The sequence below is a fragment of the Anas acuta genome, chromosome 1 (genome assembly GCF_963932015.1).
Source record: "Anas acuta chromosome 1, bAnaAcu1.1, whole genome shotgun sequence".
NCBI classification, from domain to species: domain Eukaryota; kingdom Metazoa; phylum Chordata; class Aves; order Anseriformes; family Anatidae; genus Anas; species Anas acuta.
This window is the reverse complement of record NC_088979.1, coordinates 76,735,329-76,761,148: the sequence shown is the minus strand read 5'-3', so window position 1 is coordinate 76,761,148 and position 25,820 is coordinate 76,735,329. Positions and strand designations below refer to the sequence as shown.

Here is a 25,820-nt window from a genome sequence, read left to right as displayed (position 1 = left end):
TAAATCTTAATGCTCTATACGTAAGTTCCTTCCACAATCTCCTTATTCAAGTCCCCTTTCCCACAGTTGGTTTCTCCTCTCTGATCCTGTAATCCCATTCATGAGAAGTCCCCTTGTACCCTCCCCATGCAGCATTTCAGCTCAGGGACTAGGGACCGGGATCTCACATCTCCTGATGTTCAGGATAGAGAATGTGGCTCTCAACTGTTGTGTATCCTCAACAGTACTTATTCCACCTGGAACAATGCATGACAAAACACTGAAATGCTTAGTTTGTCAGCCCGAAGTTTCTGCCTTGGTTTTGAACAGGCCGACCTCCAGCTCCGCCTCCCAGGAGCTGTAGCTCCAGCTGTTGCTACCTGACTTCCAAAATCTCATGACACCCACACCCTCTTCTGGGGCCCACTGCTGTCAAGGAGATCTCAGTTCTGCACTCCCTGCAGGAAATGCCACTGATATCTAAAGGAAAGTGTCCATGGAACCCCATTATGTTACATCCCAAAAGGATTAAATTGACTGTATTAGGTGTCTGGAAAAATGTAAGCAGTATGCATACACCTATCCATAGCAAATCTTTATATGCTATGAAAAATAATATTCTTTAAAAAAAGAAAAAAAGACAGTAATATTCATAGAATTATAATGATTTTATAAAACAAAAACACCTATGTTCACATCATTATAGTAACACGTATCTTCCTCATAAAACAGAAATGAGACATGAGCTTCTAACACTGGAGAGGATCACAATGACATTTCAGAACTGGTACTTTTTATTTGTCACTTCTAGGCAGAGATAGAGGAAATATTTCAAATAACTGTTTTTAAACTCTCTAACAATTTTTCTTGTAACAGGCTGTGCAAACCGTATATAATGTCAGGTTTTAGTTTAAATGAGCTGCAGAGCTTCAGGTTCTTATTTCTAAGGAATACTCACATTCCAAATCCATTATAATAAAGCTTCACATATCACATTCCTCTCTCTCTTTGCACATAAATGCAATTATATGCAAATGCATATACACAAATGTGGAAGGTATGGTATGCATAAGACATACTGTATGCTCTATGATATATTATTTGTCCAATAAATGACCCTAAGACATTAGCAAACTGTACCCTCGATATAATCTATGTACTTCAGACCATAAAAAATATAATCTCCTCTTTTCCCAAACAATTGTCCCAAAAGAGTGTGTTGAGTTTTCTTTAACTCTCATGTGTCAATATGTAGTATATTTCCTTCCTTAAACCCATAGCAATTTGTATGAAATATTAATGAGCACTGCAAGATTGCTGGACGCTGTAACATGATTATAATTGATGTAGAACATTAAGAAATTGTTTCAATGCTTCTGAAGGAGAAAAAATTCTGCCTTTGCTAAGACATTTATTCTCATATTTAATTAAAAGCTTTGAATGAAAACAGAATTTCAGATAAAATGCAGAACAAAGGGGTATTCTTAGTTGCAAAACCATAATTTACTTGTAAAATTGAGTAGTACAGAGAATGACTCATGATAAAAAATTAAAAAGAAACTGGACTGCAAACTTAATTAATATGTAGTTTTAATTTTTTGTTTATTTTTTTTTCCTTTTAGGTCTCAGGCACACTGTCATGATGCACAGAAAAGAATACTGAGCAGAAAGACAACGTATGGAATGAAAATCTCAATACAATGATTAAACCTCGTGACTCCTACAATTTTTATGAAATACAGATGACCTCAAGGATTTTAAACTGCTATAGCAACCAAGTTTCCTCTCTAGAAGAACTGTCATTTTGCGTATTGTTTTCTGAGTAACAGACCTGCTGAAAAGCTGAAGTGATCATTGTAAAATGGCCAAGCTCTATGATACACGATGACAAGACCTTTACCTCTCTTGGAGTCTTATTTAATTCACAAGCTGAACAAATTTGGTTTTAACTAAACCTCCAACCAAGCTGAATTACTTTATCTAACAATAAAGACACTAGACTACAGGGATTCTCCCTTATGCAGAAGGTAAAATACATTAAGCCTTAGTCTGCATGAAGAGGAATAAAAGCTCGCAGAACAATTAACATTTCAGCACATATGATGTAAGAAATATGCCTTTTGGGGGAGCCAAGGCTGATAGCATTCTGGGTTTATTTCTGAAGTCTATTTTGGTATTTTGACATTCTTATTTTTTGTTTTCTCAGTTTCTCAGAGCCAGTTTCTCTTGATTTCTCAGACTAAGTCAAAATAAGATTAAGACTGACAACCTTTGGAAATCACCTGCTGTGAAACACACGTGATTAATCTTTTCCTATTACTGTTGCTGCTTCCAAGAGCTATGTGAAGACTTGGATGTTTCAAGTCAAGCAAAAAATCAAACAGATAACAGTATCTTTGGGGAAAAGCTTAAATTAAAAGATAAAACTGAAGCTAAAATCTTCTATTAGACTATTTTTCATGTGTTGCTTGTAATGCATCACGGCTGATCAACTGTTGTATCAGAAGTCAAACAAAGCAGATGTGACTGATAAATCTCCCAGAAATCTACTAAATTAAAGTGCCTTTAAAAGTATTCAGTATTTTTTTAAAGGTGAATTTAGCTTTAGCTATTTTATTTTTTATGATATTTTATCTCATATCCTTTGTCTAATAAAAAATTGTGTTTGTCCTTTGACCTTCCACTATTGCCCAGTCATCCCAGTCAGTGGTAACAGTTAACCAAAGAATCTCTTGCTGGGGACTAATGAACCAGAATATATCAAACTGTTCTCCTTTCCTGTTAACTAACCTTCTGATTGGCCTATCAGATAAACTTAGATGTAGATATTCAATCTCGGCAGTTTTGAGAGACCTCATTAGTTGTACAATTGCTAAGTTAAATATCTGATCTAAATACGTGTTCTAAGTTTTCTAGTTGATGAACCAACACAGGAGTCCCTGCAACATTTTTATTCCAACTCCATTATACTATCAACTGCTAAGAGACACTCTGAGTCAAAAATTTGTTCTTATTGGAGGGGAACAGGAAAAAGAGAGGACTGCCACCTGTTAATGACAACAGCCTTTTGATTTTAATTCTCTAAAAAAAATATCCTTTTTGAATAAGTTTCCAATAAAATTTATGCCCTGTCTACACAAAAAGATTCATGAAAGTTTAAGGTCAACTTCGCTGAGAGCCAGATCCACTTTTCTTACAACACAGTTAAGTCTAGACATCTCATTCCCTTTGAATCAAAAAGAAGTTTGGGTTGAGAGAGTTTTATCAGAATAGTATTCATCCCCATACTTCTCATCTCTACTATTTCTGTGATTTTCCATAGACAAACCACAAGTTATTAGTGTCAAGTACTGTCACCTGCACATGCCTTTAGCTGACTGAAAAGCAACATTAGTGTCAGAGCAAGGATGTGAAATGGAAGTTTAGAGATAGTCAGTGTACCTGTACCCTAATGTCACCAGGGATGGCCACCTTCTGTGTACACATAGCTTCAGGAGGTGCCTAAAATTTCATTTTACTTAATACGTTAAGTATAGTCTGAGAGGTAAGTAGGACTACGATACTAAAAACTAACTCGGAGAGTCAAGAAGCCATAAAGAAACATGACATGCCAATGATGGAGAAAGGTCTTCCCATCTTCAGGAACTCTGGTCAGGTTTTCATTACACAATTCATAAAAATTACACCATTATGCCAATGGAGTACGAGCTACTGTGGCCCCTGCTCTCAGTAGGGTTTTACCCATTTTCCAGTTAGACACTCTCCCAATCTCCTTCCCACCCCAAACAGTAGTACTTCCACCTTTGAAAAGGATTGCAACACCACTTGATGTACTAGTTCCTTATATTACCACAGCAGCCCCAAGGAGAAGTGCTTAAGACCTCCAGTAATTAATCTTTTCCAATTGCATGGTTCAAGATTTTTTAAAAGCTATTCATTTTTTGCTTTTCTTCCCCGTCCATTTTCTCTGTGCTATAAAAAAAAAGACATAGCCACCACACTAACAGTTATGCTAGCTTTATTTTCTCCAATTTGACAAACAAATGAGTTTTTGTAAAATGCACAAAAGCCTTCAAATACAGACACTGCCAGGAGCTTCTACAGAACTAACAGCTAAAGACTAAAGGTATTTCAAATTCATGGAACTACACAAGACATTGCAAGTCAGCCACAGTCTTTTCACCCTTCTCTCTCAATAGTTTAAATTACCTTTTACATTTCCTATGAGCACTGGTGCATATAAAATAGCACTCCTTAAATGGGAGCTTAAAATCTTTCTACTTTTCCATAATACAAGGAGCCTGTAGAAGACACAACCTTCCAAGGGTCAACTTGCAGAACCATCAAAACATCACATTTGCCTCCCAGCTCTTGACATCACCTTTGCTGTCTTTCTGTCAGAAACAGCATTTAAAGTACAGCATTTGGGTGTAATTCATGTTAACTACAAGCCTTCTGCTTAGTACCACTCTCTCTCTTTCAAAGGAACATTTCTCTGTCATCCTGTAGCTATTTAGGCAACAGATGAAACAGTTAAATTCCAGGGCCAAATGCCCAGCACTGTCTCAGCTAAAAATGGAATGCTGATGCCACCACTGTCCACATTTCAGGGAGGAAAACAGATCAGAACTGCTGAAAATCCTAATGTGGCGATTCCCAGATGTAGCCAAGATCTTGTGTCCAAATATAAATAGCCAGAATACAGCTTCTGCTTGCAGACAAAAGAAAAAATTTGGAAATGCGCTCTGTGTAACACAAGCAATCAAAAAGCATCACACGCCTTGTACCACCCAACTAATGTCTTCTTGACAATGGCAATGTTTTCCATTACTATAGCTTCACTAGCTGATTTCTTTGTGCTGAATCAGTCAGTAAGAGACTGGCAGGATGAAGACATTGTAAACTTCTTGTTGAGGGCTGCTACACTGTTCTGGAAGGACAAAGATGCTCAGAGCACACAGTGGTAAAGGTACCTCCGTCATCTTCATACTTAACTATCACTCCTTTCTGGAAGCCCAAGATGCATAGCACAATGCTCTCCCCTCAGCCCGTACTGCTTCTCTGAGCCCAGAAACTGTTCTGCACAGACTAACACTTCCCAAGCAACTCCTGAGGCTGTCTCTGTCTCATCTCCCTCCTTGTTTTTTGCTTTCTGCTGATTAAACTGCTCCATATCACAATGCTTGTCTTGTATAAGTGTGGCTGTCCTGTGGTAATGTGCTCAAGGCATCCGCACAGGACACAGAATATTCAAGTACCAACAGCAGGATGTGGAGGGCTGTCTTGTCCAATAAAATCTTTTACGATTTGGAAATGGCATCCAAAGAAGAGGTGGATAGTGGTGTCAGGAAAGAGAAACACCCCTTCGCTCCCCAAATACAAGGCATGAGATTTTTAGGTACCTCCTCCTGCCCACCCAAAAAGAAGTGATCTTCTGATGCACAGGGCTTGCAGCCACACCACAAAGAAGGATAAACATCTATTACAGAGCATGCAACATAGAGGAAATCCATCATGTGGAAGGGTTAATTCATAATAAAATAAAGCTGGGTATTCATTTGCATGCCTTTACATTCAAGCGATTACTTTGAAACTTTCACATCACTGCTTTAAAGTAATTCGTGGCTTCAGAGTAAATCCCCCATGCAGACAAGCATTTTAGTTGTATGAGAAGCAGTAAGCCTGCTTGTCAGAACAAGTTAGTGATGGCAACATTTCTTGGTTCCTATCTGAAAAAGGAATTTTCTACAGCTGCTTGTGTATTGGGCACAGCTGTTCTGTATCTCTGTCTGTACCCTTGAGTTCAGTTCCCATAAAATAACTTGCTATGGAACAGCTGACCTGAAATTCACCATGGGTGACTCCAAAAGATAACAGAGTAAGGTGATAACATAACACTTCAACTGGATAACTGGATGACACATCAAGCATTGGAATTTCAAAAAGAACACAAACTTGCTAACTGTAGGGGGTATCTATCCACTTTGGTGAACATGAAAAGGATCTTATAAATTAAGTTTTGAGCACGCCAAAACTTTGAATTATTGAGCCCAAGCCTGTCTAAATCATATCAGGTAACCTTCTGATAAGAACACAGCAACAATATGAGACTGCATGCTTTTACAAATACAATGGATTTAAAAGAAATTTTCCATAGTTGGTGTTGATTTTAACAATGACAAGTTACTAGTCTCTCTACACCTCTTACTTCAGCTTAACTCTCACAGGCCTTTGACAAGGTGGACAAGCGCTTTTGAAACCATACTACACATTAATAATTAAAATCCACAGAGATCTGATTCAGTTCTCAATATATTAGCTCAAGTACCAGAAGCACCTCATCGTGTCAGCCAAGAAAACAGGCAAAGTAGAGAATGCTAAATCTGTGCTGTCACAATTAGATTGCAGCAGCTGATTTGAAGTACTTGTATTATTTCTATATTACACTGTGGAAACATCTCAAAAGGTAGAAGATATATATCCTACAACACCCCTTGAGTCAATCAGGAACTGAGTTCTTATATCCTGACTCCCAGTACTATGCTTGGGCTAGCTGATTAGAAGTACCTAATTTAAATGCCCTAGCCGAAAACTTATCTCCATTGATGTCACTTGTAAAACTCCTACCAACTAGAGAGAATTTGGTCCAATGTTTTGACCCTCTCTTCAGCATTATGTATCTGAAAACCAAAACGTTACTCATATATAGTGTCAAGGCTTAAAGCAAAATGGGTATAGCCTCTGGATTTATGTCCTGAACTGGGAATATAATGGAGTACCTTCAGATGAAAATGTATGCGTGGTTGTTTTTTCAGGAAAAGTGTGTTTTAAGATTCTTGGTTGCTAAGCAGTATCATAGCTAATAGTTTAATATGCTTGATTTTTGCTCCATGATGTTGATGAAGAAAGAACGTCTTTAATATCAAGTTCACCAAAATTGCTTGATACAATGTATGAAATAATCTAAGCCTGGAGACAGAAATTACATTTGAAAACTCATCCTTACAGCTGCTGTGAAAAGATGATGATGACAGGCACTGCTACTGAGCTCATTTTTGCACTTACATTTAACGATGATGATACAGAGAAGGCAGACTGGTCCCCTGATATGCAGGGTGTCAAATGGCAGCAACAGAATCCTCATCCACTCCATGACAGTGTTGAGAAGGGCCAGTATTGATTAAATTCATGTTGGCACTTAAAATGCAACACACAGGCTAAAATCCTGGAGGGTTCTTTCTCTCAAGTCATGTGGCAATACAAAATTAAAACAGAAATGCTACTATACAGTTGAAAGAATTCTCTAGATTCCCATGATGAAAACATGCCATGACATTACCTTGCCAAAGCAAGAGATATTTCACAAAGTTTTTTTAGTTACATCTCTTAAATAGAAAATAGAGCCAACAAGAAAGAAAATCCCTTAATGAATTTCACCTTTTTCTGTTCTAGCTTTGCAATTAGTCTTCTGGTGGAATTCCACACGAAGTCAGACACTAATTTACTGCTGCTACAGTTTCAAGGAATGGAATTAGTCTATCCTAATTTAGCAACCTAGAAGTCAGGTTTCTATTCTAAGATGGTTTTCTGTGCTCCTTTTTAGTCAATGCATAAATAAAGCTTTCTGCAACAGAGCAGTTTATTCTAAAACAAGACAAGTATTTTGGGCAGATCACTCTCTTCAGGTGCCAGTCTTTGCATACAGAAAACTACATTAACTGAAGCATGCATAAAGTACCACTAATGTACCCTATTTGAAATTTGTTTTCTTGGGTAAACAGTATAACTGTCACTTAAAAAATCAATGAAATATCTTGCTAAATCTTACATATATTGGGATCCTTGTAGACTAATGCATACTTAGTACGATCTAGGATTAACTAATAAGATATTCATATTATAGAAAGTAAGTATAACTGTATTATAGGTAAATGACTACTTAGGCATATTTCTTCATGTTTTAAAAGAAAGTTTGGTATGTTCTACTGATTCTTAACTACAAAGATACAAATTTAAATTTAACCAATGAGAATGAAATAAATCTATCCCTGAGTAAGCAATTAATTGATATGGTACCTTAATATAGAATCACAGAATGCTTTGGGTTGGAAGGGACTTTAAAGATCATCTAATTACAACCCTACTGCCATGGGCAGGGAAACTTTCCAGTATACCAGGTTGTTCAAAGCTCCATCCAACCTGGCCTTAAATACTTCCAGGGATGGGGCATTCACAGCTTCTCAGGGCAACTTGTCCCAGTGCCTCACTGCCTTCTGAGTGAAGAATTTTGTCCTAATATCTAACCTAAATCTACCCTCTTTTAGTTTAAAGCCATCACCCTTCATGCTATCAGTACACTCCCTGACAAAGAGTACTTCCCCGGCTTTCCTGTGGGCCCCCTTTAGGTACTCAATGTCACTGTTCATGTCACCAAAGATTTTGAAGAGTGCCGGTCCAAATACTGACTCCTGAGGAACATAGCTTATCACTGATCTCCATCTTGATATCGAGTTTTTGTCTGCAACTCTTTGAGTGCAAGCATTTCTTACCCACCAAGTGGTCCAACTATCAAATCCACATCTTTCCAATTTAGAGACAAGGATATCATGTGGGACCACAGGTCCAGGTAGATGACGTCAGTTGCTCTTCCCCTGTGCACCAGTGTTGTAACCCCATTTTATAAGGCCACCAGATCTGTCAGGCATAATCTGCCCTTAATGAAGACATGTTGGCTGTCACCAGTCACCTACTTTTTTCCCATGTGCCTTAGCAGAGTTTCCAGGAAGATCTGCTCCATGATCTTGCCAGGCACAGAGATGAGACTAACTAACCTGTATTTCCCTGGGTCTTTTTTTTTTTTTAAAATGGGGATTATGATTTGATTCCCTTCTCCCAGTTGGTGATAACTTCACTGCACTGCCAGAACTTCTCAAATATAATGGATAGTTGCATAGAAACTTCATCCACCAGTTCCCTAAGGACCCATGGATATGTCTCATCAGATCCCACGGACTTGTGCACCTTCAGGTTCCTTAGAAGGTCTTCAACCTGATCTTCTCCTACTGTGGGTGGTTCATCATTCTCCCATTTCCTGCCTTTGACTTTTGAGGCTCGGACTGTGTTTCTGGAGTTCTTGTTGTATATACCTTGTAATATATACCTTATAATATGTCGGTTTTGCATTGTTGCTCACCTTGAAATACTTAAAAAAAATCCTACGTAGGACAATGACTCTAATGTTGCCTCAAAGTACTAATTTTTAAGTATGTATGAAAAGCTTTAAGTCACAATAAAATATTTGGCAATACAATAAAAAGAGGTAGCTCTTGCTACAATTTTCAACATACTTCAAATACATCTCTTTCTTTAGTATTCTGTTCACTTGCTTCTTGCCTTGATTTTAACAATACATTTAGAAAACTTGACTTGTTTCTCCTTCTTTTTCCAACTTCAATAACTTTCTGTCTTGAATGAAACACTTCTAGAATAAAACTGTAAGTAACTCTCATAAAAGTGACCTCTCTTTGTAAGGTAAACCATAAACACGACTTCTGGGTTTCTGCTTGAAAATAGCTCAGGAGAGCATAATATGGTGCAAAAGCCATTGAACATTACCCAGAAATAATGAGTGCTTATGTATTTTGTCTGCAAACCACACTGCATTCATCTCTCTGCAACCTTGGCTTTCAAAGGACAACTTGAACGCTAATTAAATGTTGCTAGTAAAGAAGGACCAAAGGAATTAGATGGAAGAGAATGATCTACAGGGGATAGTTATAATGAAATCCCTGATAATCTGCAGTTCTCAGACTTCCCAGGATAACAATACTATCCTTCAATTCTTAATAAATAAATAAAAAATAATAATAGTTCAACATATTGTTGCCCAGTACCCATGGAGTCTGCAGAGGTGGTTTTAATACAATTTTCTACTTAAGGAAGCCTATTTTCAGTAATAAAAGGTTAGAAAGAACACACACAATTAAAATATTAAAATGCAATAAAGAAACAATGTGAAAATTTATATACTGTGTGTTCCCTTTATCTTCTTGAATTTTCACGTAGAAAAACTGTTATATAAAAAGGGATTCCTTAAAACACTGGCTTAGCCATTTTTAACCCTGTAGAAGTGAAAAGTACACTATGAATTTGCAGCTGTTAAGACGTGGGAAGGAGAAACCAAAATAATCTGAAAAAATGTGTCCTACTTATTTTGTGAATAATTTAGAAACAAAGCAAATTTATCAATTAGGGACATGCTCTTTTCTAATGAAAAAAAAAAAAAAAAAGGTTTAATGGACACTTTTCAGATATTCTCCTTGGTAGAAATTCTAAATCTTATGTAATTTTTTGGATTTAAGATGGAGCGTAGCAGAATTTTTCTTTTCCATTTTCTTTTCTTTGCATACCATGACTTTTCGTAAGTAAATTTCACAACACTGTTTTCTTGGAAAACAATTAAATATTTCATTAGACTAAAAAGTCTGTTTAACATACAATGTTGAACTAACACCTAACATTTCTATATATTTTTGCTTGAAATTTTTGAGTTCCACTGGGCTTAATAAAACACAATGATAATCTAGTTATTAAGTTACCTGTCTTTCTTCAAAAGCATTTTTTTCCTGTTTGACACGCTATTATCTTTATATCTCTATTCTGAAAGTAGATTTTTTTCCTTTCTCTCTGCAATTATAAAGACAAATCATTTTTTGACTTAACAAAAAGCTTTGAGAGAAAGCTGCATAAAAATAGTTACAGAATTTCACATCATGAGTGTAAAATATACCTTATTATACCTAATCAGCAGTAGACCATGCAATCACCAAAAAAAAAAAAAAAAAAAAAAAAAGTGTTAGAATATCAGTTTTTCATTGATTAGCTGCAGTGGCCAACTGATAGTACAACATAAGACCCTGAGGGAAACGAGGGAGTCTTAAGCTAAAGAGTGGCCTCAACTTAATCAAACTCTGAAGGGCAAAAGCTCAGTGAGGATGGTTGATCTTCCTGGAGAGCCTCCTTCAAGTGCCAGAATGTTCCACTCTGATCTGCAAGAAAGTGGGCAGACATAGCAGGACACCTGCATGGCTCCACAGGGAACTCTTGACTGAGATCCCCCACAAAACAGAAGGGTACAGAAGATGGAAATGGCTACATATGAGAAAATGAGAAGCATTACCTGGCTAGGCAGGGATGGAGCTAGCAGAGTGGATAGCTGATGCCAACTTGCCTCAGCTCACACTGAAACCAGCACAGGATTTGAAACAAGAAGAAGATCTTCTACAAGTACATAAGCAATGAAGGAGAAGTCAAGAGAAATACGAACTTGCTGCTGAACGGGGTAGGAAACCTAATGAAGGACACTGAAAATGATGCGGTACTTGATGCTTTCTTTGCTTTTGTCTTTACTGGCAAGTCTGCTTTCAAGCCATCCTTGTCCCTGTGCTTAGTGGCAGAATTTAGGGGACACAGGCACTACTAATCACAGAGGATTGCTTAGGCAAAAGGAACACACACAAGACCATGGGTCTGGAAGGCACGTATCTAAGGCTGCTCAGGGAGGTGGCTCATGTCTTGGAAAAGCTGCTCTCTATCATCTTTGAAAAGTCACGTTGTTCAGGGGAGGTTCCTAATGATTGGAAAAAGGAGTATCTTGCTTATCTTAAAAAAGAAAGGGGAGGTTTAGGAAATTCTGTGTCAATGAAGCTCACTTCACTTCAGTCCCAGGAAAATTATCAAACAAATCCTCCTCAAAGCCATTTCCAAGCAAAATGACAGGAAGGTAATTGGAAATATCCAGAATGGATTTAGAAAGTGTAAATTATGCCTGACCAATGTGATTGCCTTCAGGGATGAGTTGACTGGCCATGTTGATAAAGGGAAAAGCAATGAATGTTGCTTACTTTGACTTCAAGAAGGGTTTTGAAGAGTCTCACATAGTATCCTTGTAGCCAAATTGAGAAAATAATCATAGACTCATATAATGGCTCGGGTTGGAAGGGACCTTAAAGATCTTCTAGTTCCAACCCCATGCCATGGGCAGAGATGCTGCCCACAAGATTAGGTTACTCAGGTTCCTCATCCAACCTAGCCTCGATCACCTCCAGGGATGGGGCATCCACAAACTTTCTGTGTAACCTGTGCCAGTGCCTCAAGACATAAGATCTAGACAGGTATTGTGTAAAGAAAACTTGCTGGACAGGAGTAGCTGATATATCTGCTATTATTCAGGTGGAATTAGTCTAGAGGACTGGGTTGACAGAACCCTTACAAGATTCATCAGGACAAGTGCCAAGTCTGGCATGTGGGATGAATGAAACTCATACAACAGTGCAGGCTAATGCCTAACTGGGCCAGGCAGCAGCTCCACAAAAAATGATGCGAGGGTCCTCCTGGTCAATAACTTGAACATGAGCCTACTGTATCCTCTTTCAGGGGTGAAGTGGGCAGTGGGATGCACAAACATGAGCACAGCCATTAGGTTGAGGGAACTGATTGCTCCTTTTCCTCACAAAGCTGTATATTTACCATTCTTTCCAGTTTTGGCTCACACACATTCACTGACAAAGCTGGAGAAACTCCAGTGGAGGGACACTGTCTAAGACAGATGTAAGGCTTATGCACAAGATTATATGAGACTAAGGAAAGAGGATTTGTTTATCCTGAAGAGACCAAGGGAGGAATCTGTCTTCCACTACCTAATAGGTGGCTACAGAGAGGGCAGAGGCAGACCCTCCTCAGAAGCAGACAGGTAAGGGACAAGAGGCACAGGTCACAAGTTGCACCAAAGGAAATTCCAGTTGGATGTAAGGAATAAAATTGTTCATGATGCCACTGTTTAAGCACTGTCCAGTATGGTTGTGAAACCTGCATCTTAGGAGACAGACTTGGCTGGACAGGTGCTGAGAAGCCATGTCCAACTTTCACACTAGCTCTGCTTTGAGCAGGAGATTCTGAGGTGACCTTCAGAAATCCCTTCCATCTATTTTTTTCAGTATTTGTGATTATGGCCATTGCCTCCTCCATGCATCTAAAACATACTCATTGCTGATTACAGATACATTTACATTACTACCATCTGGAAAACAAGACTTCAAAATTGCTTTCATCCACATTGAAAACTGAAAGCATACATTGCTTTCAGAGTTGCAGATGTATCTTACTCGTATGAAAATCTTTTGTTATATAGAAGGGATTCGTTACTTCATTGGTGTAAAGAATTGCTTCTGCTTTGATGTCAGGACTCTACAGTGACAGTTCCCTCATCATCCCAGGTGTCCCCACTGGCATGAAAAGAAAGCTCGTCATTTCAGATGCTGTAATATACAACCCCAATACATTTCACTCTGAGTCTAATCAAAGAATGAGGCTCTCACAAAATCCCAACTGCAGACAGATTTGGAGAGCTAGGACAGAATTACAATGTAGGAAAAGAGCCACCAAAGATTCCCCTGGAACGCAACAACACTTCATATAAGACACTACCTATGGAGTCAACATAATTAGGAAGGGCTACATTCTTATTCAGTTTCCCATCTGAGGGCAGACAGAGAATCAGCCACACAATAAACCTACTTTTTTTTTCAGCTGTAATCAGTCTATTTTCTTTGTTGCTATTACTATATATTGCTGGCAGCAGAGAAATGACCTGGAGATCCTAATTCTGGTTAGTTACGTATCAAAGAATCACAGGAAAAACGAAGACTGCAATATGATCACTTTATGAAGAAACGATGACATCAAAAATGAGTTTAAGACCCATTTGTGAAGCTTATGCTGATGTTCAATACATAGTATAGGACAAATTTAATAGGGATGAGATTGTTCCTGAAGTTTATGAGGTGTCTTTATCACAGAAAAAAAAAAAAAAAAAAGTTCCCTCCTGAGGTGCTGTGCTACTGTTAGCTGACTTTTAGGTTTATGCTTTTTTTTTAAACCTGAAAACATATGGTATTTTGACCGCAACCACCTAACAGAGATAAAGGCATGTGTTGCTTGCACCTTTATTCCTGTGGTGAAGAAGCTTTTGTAACATTTCTGTATCTCCCTTCCCCAGCAACTGAGTACCTATTCACTCAAATTGTGATCTGCAAGTGGAATACAAGTATGATGGCAGCTCCTCCATTTCTGGAAACAAATGCAGCTTTTCCAAACTATATGGGTAACACTGGTAATACCAAAAACTACCAGTCCTGAGGAGAGGTAAAACTCCTCAGTTAAAATTTGAATATTTCCCAGGAATCAACTAGACCAACCAATTCAGAGTATGCACCAAGAAGAAAAATCGAGAAACCAAACTTGTGTCCAGCAACCTAGCTCCTCAAATTTAAAGTAAGCATTCTTATATTTAATTTGGAATTACCATTCTTTTTTTCTATGCAACATGCTAATACATGTATGTCCTGCTATTTAAAATGCAGTTTGTCAAGCAGATCACGTCACTTTCTCCAACTTGAGCATTTGTCTCCTTCCTTCCTTCCTTCTCCATTACAAATTTTGATGCTTTTCCTTTCCTGCATTCTCCAGCCACTCATTTCTCATTTTCTGCTTCATCTCTATAGCCCCCTGCCTGCTCTTCTCACACAACTCACCTATTTGCAATCTACCCAAACCACTCTTAGTGCTTCCATACTATCTCTGCTCTTAAAATTGCCCCAAAACATTTTCTTTCCTCTTTACATACAACAGACCTGAATCAACTTTCTTCATGTAAAAAAAAGCAACAGAATAATAGTGACTGGAGCTGCCTTGCTCCAGAAATTATCTTTTCAAGAACCCATACCAAAAAGAAATGCCAAGAGAATACTATTCCTCTCTGGGTATCCACATATTTTGGAGCTGTTCCAATATCTTCTTATATTTTTGCAGCTACCCAGAGGACATTTCATTTCAATTCTGAAATACTTCACCATTCTTCATTATGACCAAATAATATTATTTTTTCATTTTTCCACCTTCAGAAGGCTGTGTTATCAAATGACCACACAGGAAATAAGCCACTGGGTTCACAGTTTAAGTGACAGGACATCAAATACCTGACAAGGTCGATGACTCTCTCCCTTGGAGCAGTGCTGACTGGCTCATCATTAATCATTATGATCTGATCCCCTGGTATAAGCTTTCCTTCAGAGGGGCCGCCTGCAGACAGATGAAAAAAAGCACAGATTAGTAGACCATCGGAGTTGCATAGGCACCCTCTCTCGTTCATATACTATGAGTGTTTTTTCTTCAGCTAATGGCATGTTTAACACTAACTCTTTCTCTGACATTACCAGTATTTCCTCACCAGGAAAATCTTGAAAGCAGATGGCTTAGAAGTTTCTACTAAAGTTACTCAAGTTAAGTTCCAAAATCACATTTAGGCACCTAAAAATAAGGGCTTGATCTTCTGGAGGACCAAGAGGACACACAGACAGTGACCTAATTCTCCCTTAAAGGTGTGATCAATCACACTTTATTCATCCCTGATCAATGTTTGTCTGACTTTCCTGTAAGTCCACCCCTGACAAAGACTCCTTTTTCTGTGAATATATGATCCCATTTAACTGTTAAGATCAGGAAGTCTTTTTTCCCTGATGTCTTCACCAGATCTTCCTTGTAACAATACATTATTTCTTGTCCCAGCTAAAGTGGCACTGGAGAACTAGTCCTTGTTCTACAGTCCTGATAGTCCTTCTCATGAAAAATCACTTGCATGTTTGAAAGTCATTCTCAGATCTCTCCTCTGACTTTTCTGTTCTGGGCAAAACAAACCTGTTTCCTTCGATCTTAAGACAGTATGTTTCCACACCTCCATTCTTTGAATCCCTTTTCCTCTTCATTCCTTCTACTTGGTGAACAGAAGTTTTATATAATGTGTTGAAAAGCACTGGCACTCTCAGATGCAGGTATTTAGGATAAGTCTAACTAGGGAATCATATATATATGTGCCTCTGTGCTTTGGATTCTGACACTACTAAAATGTATAGTAAGTTTATGTTTTATAAAATGCATGTAATATTTTGCTTCCCAGCACAATTACATGCCCAGAAGAGAGTATGACATCACAACTCTTAATCAAAAGATATATCCTCTCTATTCTTTTGCCTTTAAGCTTTGCATTGATGATACATATTAAAAAAAAAAAAAAAATCTTAAAATTAAATGTCTCAGTATCATAAACAATTAATTTAGCGATTAAGCTAATGCTGTTCCTCTCCATTATCTGGTTTGAAGACTGGTTCTTCACTTATATATAAATGGAAACAAATCCATGTAGGAGAATGTTATCCTGAACCCATCTTTCCTCCTATTCACTTGGAATACAACATAATAAACACTTTTCCCAAACTGAAGTGTAATATAAAATTATATTAAAAATGCTAACTTGGGAGGAGAGAACTGTCTAGTTCAAATATTAGTTACAACAGTTGCTTCATCTGAAAGCAACACAAATACAATCAATGCACACACATGGGTAAATGACATCAGAACTTCGTGCAGTCGATTTTGCCTTTCTCCTGCTCTCTCTGGGAGTTCTGCAGAACATATTGAACTGGAGCAAAGTCAAATCCACGTCCTTGGCTCTAAGGCAATTTATGTAACAACTGAACTTTTAAGCATAAAAGCTGCTATTCAGGAGACTGAGCAGTCCCATACATGCAAAAATACCAAGAGCCTCTATCATTTTCACTCCAGTTAGGCCATTTTGCACATATATTTTGATCAAGTGGTTTTTGCCACTTGATTAAACAGAACCACCTATTAAAAAAGGGGGGGGGGGGGGAAGGGGAGCAATAGTATCCTCTTTTACAAAAACAAATATAATACAACTCAAATGTCACCTTTGCAATCTGATGATAGAATGCAAAACATGTAAATTTTAATCTTACAGTTCTGTACACCTCCTGAAAACACTGATTCAATGGCAATGATGGTGAGATCAAACCAATATAAACATAACAGGGAGAAGGCCTTCTTCCCTTGAATGAAGTGGATCAACTGTTTTTTCAGGTAAACAATAGTAATGGCTCAGAGCAACAATGTAAAACTGGCTTTTTGTTAGCATGTTTACATAGGGTTCTAAAAGGAAGTAAACTACTGTGTAATACAAGGCTTAAAATCCTACTGAGTATTTTTGATTACTTTGTCTACCTAAATATTTTAGCAGTACTTACATTCGTAAATGTATTTCATCTCAGTAGATTAAGTCCTCAGCCAGTATAAGTACATGTACAGAATGATTTTTGATATTCTCAAATAATTTCACTCCATTTGAAGAAAACAAGTGAAGTCAATACAATTTTTTTGTAATAACGCTACAACTATTCTCTCATTTGGCAATCCAGCCAGTATGTGATACTGAGACGTGCCAAGTTTGCTTTTGGGGTCAGGTGAGGAAAACATACCTGGTGTTACTGAGCGTACAACAACTGGCTTTTCACTACCAGCCACAAAACCAAATCCTAGCACAGGATCCCTCCTCATTTCCACTTTCCGAGGGGCTGGAGGGGTTATTTGGCAGCTCTCTATTCGAGGGTCTTCAAATGTGGCTGATTGTGTCATGTGACTGTGAAAAAATAAAAAAGATGAAAAAAGGAAAAAAATCATTAAAATATGGTTTTGGTGTATCTACTTGAACCAAGCAATTTCTGCTACGAAATGAGATGAATACCTGGAATGGTCTCACTGTAAGAACTAAACCACCACCAACTTAATAATTTTCTATTAGATTCTCTTATACATGAAGTAATACCGCTGTTGACAGGTCTCTAATGCTAATCAATAGGATCAACCTATAAAGAGGTCCCTCTTTGACAGCATACATTTAATCATACCGCATATATGAAAGAAAAATAACCCAACAATAGCAGCTTTGTCATCTGTACTTGAATTTTTCATCCTTCATTTGTTGGAAGGGAAGAATAATAAAGTGACCTACTCATAATGTAAAACACAGCAATTAGACTCTGGCAGCCTTTTGCAAAATAAAGGAGGCACACATTTAAATTTGGTTTTCTACGATACTAAGTTTCAGAGCTCAGCCCTCTCAGACTACATAAAGCAAAGGTAACAATACATATTTACTACTTGAGTAAACTCTCCAATGTCACTCCAAACTGTTCCAGGAAAAAAAAATAAGATTAAAGATATTAAAATTAAGATATTAACAAAATCTTTTTATCAGCAATTTTAGCAATTACTAAAATATCTTAATTTCAGCTTAAATGTTATAGTGAAGTTTACATGTTGCTCATAGAAGACAAAATTCTCATGGTTGGAAAGTTTTTGATTTCTCAAGAAGAAAATAAAAAAGAAGAAAGCTATCCAATATGACATATCCATAAAAGAGGCCATGGTTTAAAAGTATAGAGACTTCTAAATTAACATTAATAAACACTAGTGCATGCAGACTGAACTGTTCATTGCTTTGCACAGCACTATACTTTGTGTTTCCCACCAGTGTCGCGATCTCCCCCCTGAATCACTGCTACCAATCCCCAGTGCTGATTACATTGGCAGCCAGACTGCTCCAGTCTCAAATGGTTCAAAATGTCATTAATTGAGCTCAGGTTCTTCAGGAAACCTAGGAAGACATTCATGCTTCCTCATAAGCCTTTGCTGGCAGACTTGCCTTGAGAGAGCTGACAAACTGGCACCACCACAGACAAGCAACACCTGGTCAGCTTAGCATGAAGACAGACTTCATCTCATGGCATCAGGTTCTTGCAGTCTTTGACAGAGCTCAAGAGACAGACAGGTGCCCAACCCAAAAAAGCTGCAAAGGACATCAGAGAGGCAGGTGCCTCTGCATCAGTAGACCATATCATAATTTTGAAAGTTGGCCCAATAAATAAATACTAATATGGAAATCAAATCATTTTTTCAGTGTAACTGTCAATCTTACACATAACATGTTAACACATGAGAATTAGGGAATGTCCTGTGCAACCAGAATCCTTGCTCTCATCTCTTTTCTCCTTCCATCTTCAAAAACAATTCCCCAGCAACTCCAGACATGCGGTCCTTAAGGAGAAAGATGTCATTTATAGATCTGTTTTCAGCATCAGTGGCATGCAAAAACTTCTCTGATCTTTTCCCAACACATACACCTTTAGCATAACGTGATTTTCCATTCCTTCCATGGTCTTCTATTACTGATACACAAAACAGCAGAAAAATCTCAGTAAACTCTTAGTGTGAGTTTATTCCTGTGACTAGACTTTTCTAAGGCTTTTCCTCAAAGAAACTGTCTATCCCTATCACTAGATTCAGTCTGCCTAAAAGTAAAATGCTGCTTTTTAATACATATGATCAGACGTAGCAGAAGTTACTTCCTCACAGAAATAGGATAGAGAATGTCTCTGCACTGTCCTAGTAATTGTGTAAAGTGAAATCAGCAAGGAATATATATTTTCTTTTCCTATGTATCGCATCTGATACTTCGTTCTCCTCTCCCTTCTGCTCTTCCAGTTTTTGGTCTTTTTCTATTATGTTCATTCAGAAGAACTGTTAGAAAATGCACAGTTTCATACACTTCTTCTGTGACATTACCTTCTGTGAAATTACCTTCAGAATGCACAGCCACCCTCCTCCCCGTCAACTCCTGTTATAATTTGGGTTTCTAGATACTCAAACATTTTGTCTTTGACGTGGGAGACTTTCTGAGGTGTCACTGGTATTTCAAAAACTATCTATTTAAACCTGTGAACTTATCTTTTAGGTGACAGCCTTACCAAACTTCCCACAAAGTTAAAACGTTCTATTTAATTACTTCTCCCTAATAGCTGTTTCCATTTTGGTAATTGGGGCACTATGATCTGACACTGTTTCCAGAGAGGAAATGCAGTATTTACAAGCAAGTTGAAAACACTGCTTTAAGCATTTGAGAACTACTTTCCTGCTATTGCACATCCTCTCTTTTCAAGCACTTGTTTAGTCTGGTTTGAAAACTAAACCAGGGAGAGAAAAAGAAACAAGAGCTACGCTTCAGATGAAAAATTCCAGGAACCAACATAAGATCTACTCAAAGAGCAGCTCTGCTGGTGGATGCCTTGCTCCAGCCACTGCATCGCCTCGTACTGCAGCAGCACCGTATCAGTTATTCAAAGCCTAAGCAAGAGGATCAGCAAGGAACAGTCTATCAGGATTCTGAGCGGCGCAGTGGGCTTTATTGATTTTTAAGGTTATCCACCTTTAAATACATCAACGAAAAAGGCTCTGCATCTTGTGCGTCCACAGCTTGCTGCATCGGATGTTCTTGTATCACTCAGTGTGTTGGAAGTGGATTTCAAGAGAGCACTAAGATAAACGAATATGATCCTAGATGAGATGAATACTCAAAGCTTTGTGGGATGGTAGGCTGACAAACCTTTTCCTCCTGTGGCTAGTTTATTACTGAGATGCCATTTGTAGTACTGTATTGGAGATATTTCATCTCCCTCTTAGCTACGGAACATATTGACTCCTGAAGTAAAGAATTAATATCCTTAGTGTTCCAAAGCAGAATCTAGTAAAGACTCAAAACCAGCACCTTGGGGAACCTTACACAGAGCATCACTTAAACAGTTAAAGATCTCATAAGAATACCTCCAACACTGCAGAACTCCCATTTGTTTCAAACAGTAGAAATATATTTAGATGGCACTGTGCCTAGATCATAACTCAGTTTTATTTTTTATTTTTTTTTTTTTTTCTGAAGCTAAAATAGAAGAAAAGAAAAAAAGGCTGGGATTTTAAGTATAAGCTCTTCTTTCCCTATACAGAAACACAAGCTAAACTAAGATCATTTTTTCAAAAAAAGAAACTTATTTCCTACCATTTTCAACGATTGAGATGAGTTCCTGCTTCATAAAAGGCTACCTTCCCTGATATACTCTTATTGTGAATAGTGAGAGACAGCTGCCATTATTAAGGAGAGTAATTCTCAGAGAATTCCTTGAACAGAAATTTTATATATTCCAAGAGATAAGCCACCAGCTATGGAAAAAAAAAAAAAAAAAAAGAGTAAAAAAAAAAAACTACCAGCTATAGCAAAAAGTGTAATTCCAAGTATTTATACTCAAAAACTCTCTACAGCACCTATTCCACTCAAAAAAAAAAAAAAAAAAAAAAAAAAAAAAGAGGGTAACAGGGAAAAGGAGTGAGAATCTATCTTGCATAAAATTGATGCACACACACCCACAAAGGGATGTACAGTGAGTGAAAGAGAAAGACAAGTAGCAAAGAAGAAAGTCTTAGGAAACATTGATCAGCTGGCACAAGGCAGCCAGCAACTACAAACACAATGCAGCTGCCTAGAACATTATGTGGAGCCTAATGTAACAAGCGGATGTCTGAATTCATGCTCAGCAAAGTTTGAGGTATGGTTTAAGGCTGGCACTTTGCTTCTTTGGATCATTAGCTTCATAATAGTTAACTTGTTAATGCTTTCTTTGGAAATTATGTCAGTATTTTCCTCATTCAAAGTACACCATGAATAACCCAAGGAATATCTAAACAAAGACTGCAATTACAATGAGAGCTTGATTTTAATAATGCATATTAGTACTTAAAAGTCACGTATCTTAGCAAAATGCTTTTAAATTTTTGGATTTTCTTGTGTCATTCTCTGACATTTGGGGATTAAGTGGGCTAATTCTCAGAGTTTGGTACGTGGCTGCTAGGAAAAGCCTGTCCTCAGCAGGCTAAAATATGTTATGCAGGAGTTGGCTTCTCCACAGGAAAATGCCTATGAGTCTAAGTATGCTACAAATCTAAAAACTACGACAAGAAGCCAGTGACCTTGATTATGAGATTATTCTGGAAATATGTAACCAAAACACCTGAACTACTTTAGCTCCATTCTGCAATGACATCCGAAAGAGCATAGAAGGTGGTGCCTCAATGCGAGTTTAATATAGCTAGATGTTCACACACACTACATTCCCTTAACCATAATAAAACAGTTGTTGCATCATATCATTACAGCATGGAAACAGACTGCATTTTGGTGTTTTATTTTGTATTTCCGTATTACAGCTTGCTTCTGTTACTTCAGAGGTTAACACCAATTCTCACTTTAAGGGTTTTAACCATTAGCTTTGAAATGCCTCTGCTATACGGGTTGATGTAACTGCAAAATAGACTCTTGTTTGACTAGAGGCAGGGCAGCTGTAATCCTTGTCAATGATGAAGAAGAATTTGTGGAAATGTCAAGCCACTCGTGGACTGATGAGTGGAGAACGGAGATAAGGACTTTTTTAACAAAGGTTTAATTCATAGATAACAGAAACACTTAAAACTGTTGAGTACTGTTAAAAGCCTGTCTTGTTAACTAGCAGGATGTGGAAGATATGTTTTGTGCAGTACAGTTGTGATTTTCACAGAGACCAATGAAATAAGATACCAAGTGAACCTTAATTTACAACTGTCCACCTGAATCCCTGAGATCACAGGACTGCCCATCCTGCCCCCAAACTACCTCTTGGTTCTTACCCTATTCAGAGCCTCATGTTGTACACTTAAAATTTCCTTTCCAACTGGGAGTTGCAAGCTCAGCTGCAGGTAAAATGGCTTGAGTCTTGAGACAACATTATAGAAACTGATAATAGCAGGAGCCTATTTTATCATTTTTCCCATGATTTGGAAAGACTATCAAAACAGGGAAATTGTTATAGGTGAGCACTTATCAAATACAGAAACTCTGCAGGAGACAATAAATTGATCTTCAATGATTTATCTCAGCTAGTAGCTAAATATGAAAAATAATCTTCTTTTCTTTCCTGTTTTCTCAGGTTCCTGGCACCTCTCAGTATATCCCAAGTTAATTTATTTTCTCCAAGAAATCCCACAAGAATTATTAAGAACTAGTACATGTGTCAAAATCATCCATCAAGTGTATCTGTTTTCTACTTGGAACTGACACGTTAGAAAAGAAGTGCCCAAATAGTTATTGTATTGTTAAGTAAAATTGCTGCTCCTACAGAGAATCTGGTGGTTTGGCAAACTCTTCTTTTGCTCCATTTTTGCAGCAAACCGAGTAGTCACTCAGCTCAAAAGTGCATTTAGATATATTCAACAGACTAAAGTTGAATTTCGAGCTGTTCAGAAAGGAGCTAACTTTTGACATATCAAGAAAACAACTTTACATTCCCTACATTTTCATTGGTTTTGTGCAGGTGTATATGTTGAGAAGTCAATATCACAGGCATGAGATATAACTGGGAAGATTTATCAGAACTTTTTTTTTTCTTTTTCTTATTTTATTTTTTTCTTTTAGGACTGTTTTTCTGCCCTGGTGTCAATTTTATTTTTTTCATAAGCTTCTTCAGCAGTTAAATCCTCTGAAGTCAGGTCATTTTATAGCACCCTAGAAAATGTTGGCATATGCCATCTGGATGAACATATGGTAAAAATGTAATTAGAAAGAAAAAGGTTTGCCGGTTTCAGAAGAAGTTGGTGACAGCATTTTGATAAAATTGGATACAGGGAAATCTGACACGTAAAAATTTTCAGAATCCACTCTTCTTTTACTGCTGGGCATCATGTGCAATCTAAAGCAAGACAGAATGAAGCAAAATCACAGTGAATAAAACTGACATGAATACAAATTTACAGGGATATAAAGATTTATGCTCAGCTTCAGGCAGGCACTGTGAGAAATACACAAAGTATATTTTACAATGACAATTAGCACTTCATATTAAAGGATATTACATGTGCAGTATTTGAGTTCTTCTGCTGTGCATATACCACATATGAATGCTACATACTGGGAATACAAAATTATTTACTTCAATCCCACAAAGGCGTGGAAATAGGCCTCAAACCCCAGCTGCAGGCTAGCAGTTGTCTGAGTATTGTACCTACAGACTGCCAGAGAGGCATGATCTTTTTTTTTTTTTCTTTTTCTTTTTTTGCTTTCTCTCAAGATGGCCACAAGCATTTATTTCTAAAGCTCCTTTCACCAGGAGTTCTGAGTTTCCTGCCTGCTGTAGTGGGATGAGGCTTTTGAGGCAGCAGCCAAATAGCAGAAATCACACAAAAACATCTTAGTGAAAATTGGCCATGGCCAAGAAAGGGCCACAGAGGATGGCAAGGAAAGATAGGAAGGAAAATGTAGAGAAGAGTTATGGATATCACAAGATGAGGTACAGAACAACAACAAAAAAAGAACACTCTCCAATGGGAAGAAAAAAAAAAAAAAAGAAAAGCTTTCAACACTTGATTACATTAGAAAAAAATCGTAACATTCTTTCACAAAGGGAGACAATAGGAGCTCCCAGCAACACTGGCCACATAAACGTTAGAATTGCCTGCTCTGCAGGCAGAGCATGATGCCAGCCTCTGCTTTCCTTGCTGCCTGAAACGCAAAGCCAAGATCTCTGCACCAGTGCTCAGTATATCTAAACTGCACCCGTACACATATGGCATGTAACACGCTTACAGCCTGCCTTGATATGTAATTATGCTGCCACACACTGCACTGAATGGCATTTCTGCATCCAGTTCTTCTCCCAGCAACCTCTTCCACCAGAGTGAAGCTTCCTTCACCAGAGATGCTCTCAGACCGAATGGAAGGAAATTCAGGGGCCACCTCTGTGGGATTAATCAGGCTTTCATAGCCAAAGTAAGCTCACAAATTATTCATAAGTACTAAATTGGGTGGCAAAAACTGTGGCTGAAGAGCCAACTGAAAACAACTCCAGGGCGAGCCTCATGCTGGGGCTACATGGGCACAGGGCAATCACACTGCAGGAGGACACAGGGCAGCACAAATGGCCAGGTGACCATCAGCTGATTGTGCCGAGGGCCCCAAATACACTATCACCTCAGCCTTGCCTTTTCCCAGAACAGAGATTTAGCCTCACCCCCCACCCCAGCCCCAAGTCACTGGCATGTGCCTCCTGGAAGGAGCCTTTCTGCACAGCAGCTGTGGTGCACACAGCACCGGCTCACGGTGCAGCTCACGGGGGCAGGAGGTTTGCTTACCTGCCTGGCCGAGGTCCTTCGAGAAAGAAACCATGTGAGCTATGTTAGAAACGAGAATTACTGGCACTCCTCCAAGGAAGCACTTTCTCACACCTACTGGAGTAGGTCCAGAAGGACACCTTGTTTTTTCCACGAAAGGCATTTTTCTTTACGTGAGTGGAGTGACTCCATTTAGAACAGCAAACTACACCGAGGCCTTTAAAGATGAACCGAAATGTAGCTTTTCATTATTTTCTACACATGCATCAATAAACCCTGTTACAACTAAAGGCATAGCGAGGGGAAAAGAAGATTTACTGAACTGCAAATACACAACAAATTAATTTGGACTGAAAGTGTCCTCTGGAAAACAGAGTGAACAATTCCTATTTGTCCTGCTTTTGGCAGGTTTCACTCTAAGTAGATGAACAATAATCTGTGGGCTCCTGCCTAGCCGAGCTCTGCAGCAAACAGCATGGACCTACGCCGAGCACCGCAGGCGTTTCTCATTCAGCAGGGAGAGGAACTGCGATCCCAAGCTCCACGTGAACAATTTGCCTAACTGAAATGTTAAAAAAAGAAAGGGGGAGGAGAAGCACCCTGAAAATAGCTTTTCATGTGCTGATTAGATTAGGAAAGCTCCTGACTAAAAGAAAACTGATCTGGTTAATTGCTGATGAAATTAGACTTGCTCTGACATGCACATGTCAGTCTCTATAAACCCTAAGTGAGGGTGCCCTCATAATGTGGTAAGATGACAGACCCCAGATTTAGATGTGCCCACTGTAACCCCTGGTATAGCTGGGCTTAGCATGAACACACAGTTGAAATATCGAAGCATGCTTCAACAGCCTCGTACCCCCCTAACTCCTCTTTTTCTGCACCCAGGCGTGGGGAGGGAAAACAATGTG

The 25,820-nt window shown here is 38.3% G+C and overlaps 1 protein-coding gene across 3 annotated transcripts in view; it reads right to left on the bottom strand.

Moving 5' to 3' along the window:
- The window catches only part of FRMPD4 (FERM and PDZ domain containing 4), a 308,067-nt gene that overhangs the window by 55,246 nt on the left and 227,001 nt on the right, over positions 1 to 25,820 (bottom strand). For all 3 annotated transcript variants that reach the window (XM_068682985.1, XM_068682990.1, XM_068682999.1), the window contains exons 3-4: positions 17,367 to 17,527; positions 15,015 to 15,117 (exon numbers count right to left, since the gene is read on the bottom strand). In XM_068682985.1, the coding sequence (XP_068539086.1) occupies positions 15,015 to 15,117; positions 17,367 to 17,527 (264 nt within the window). The remainder of the gene's footprint in view (positions 1 to 15,014; positions 15,118 to 17,366; positions 17,528 to 25,820) is intronic.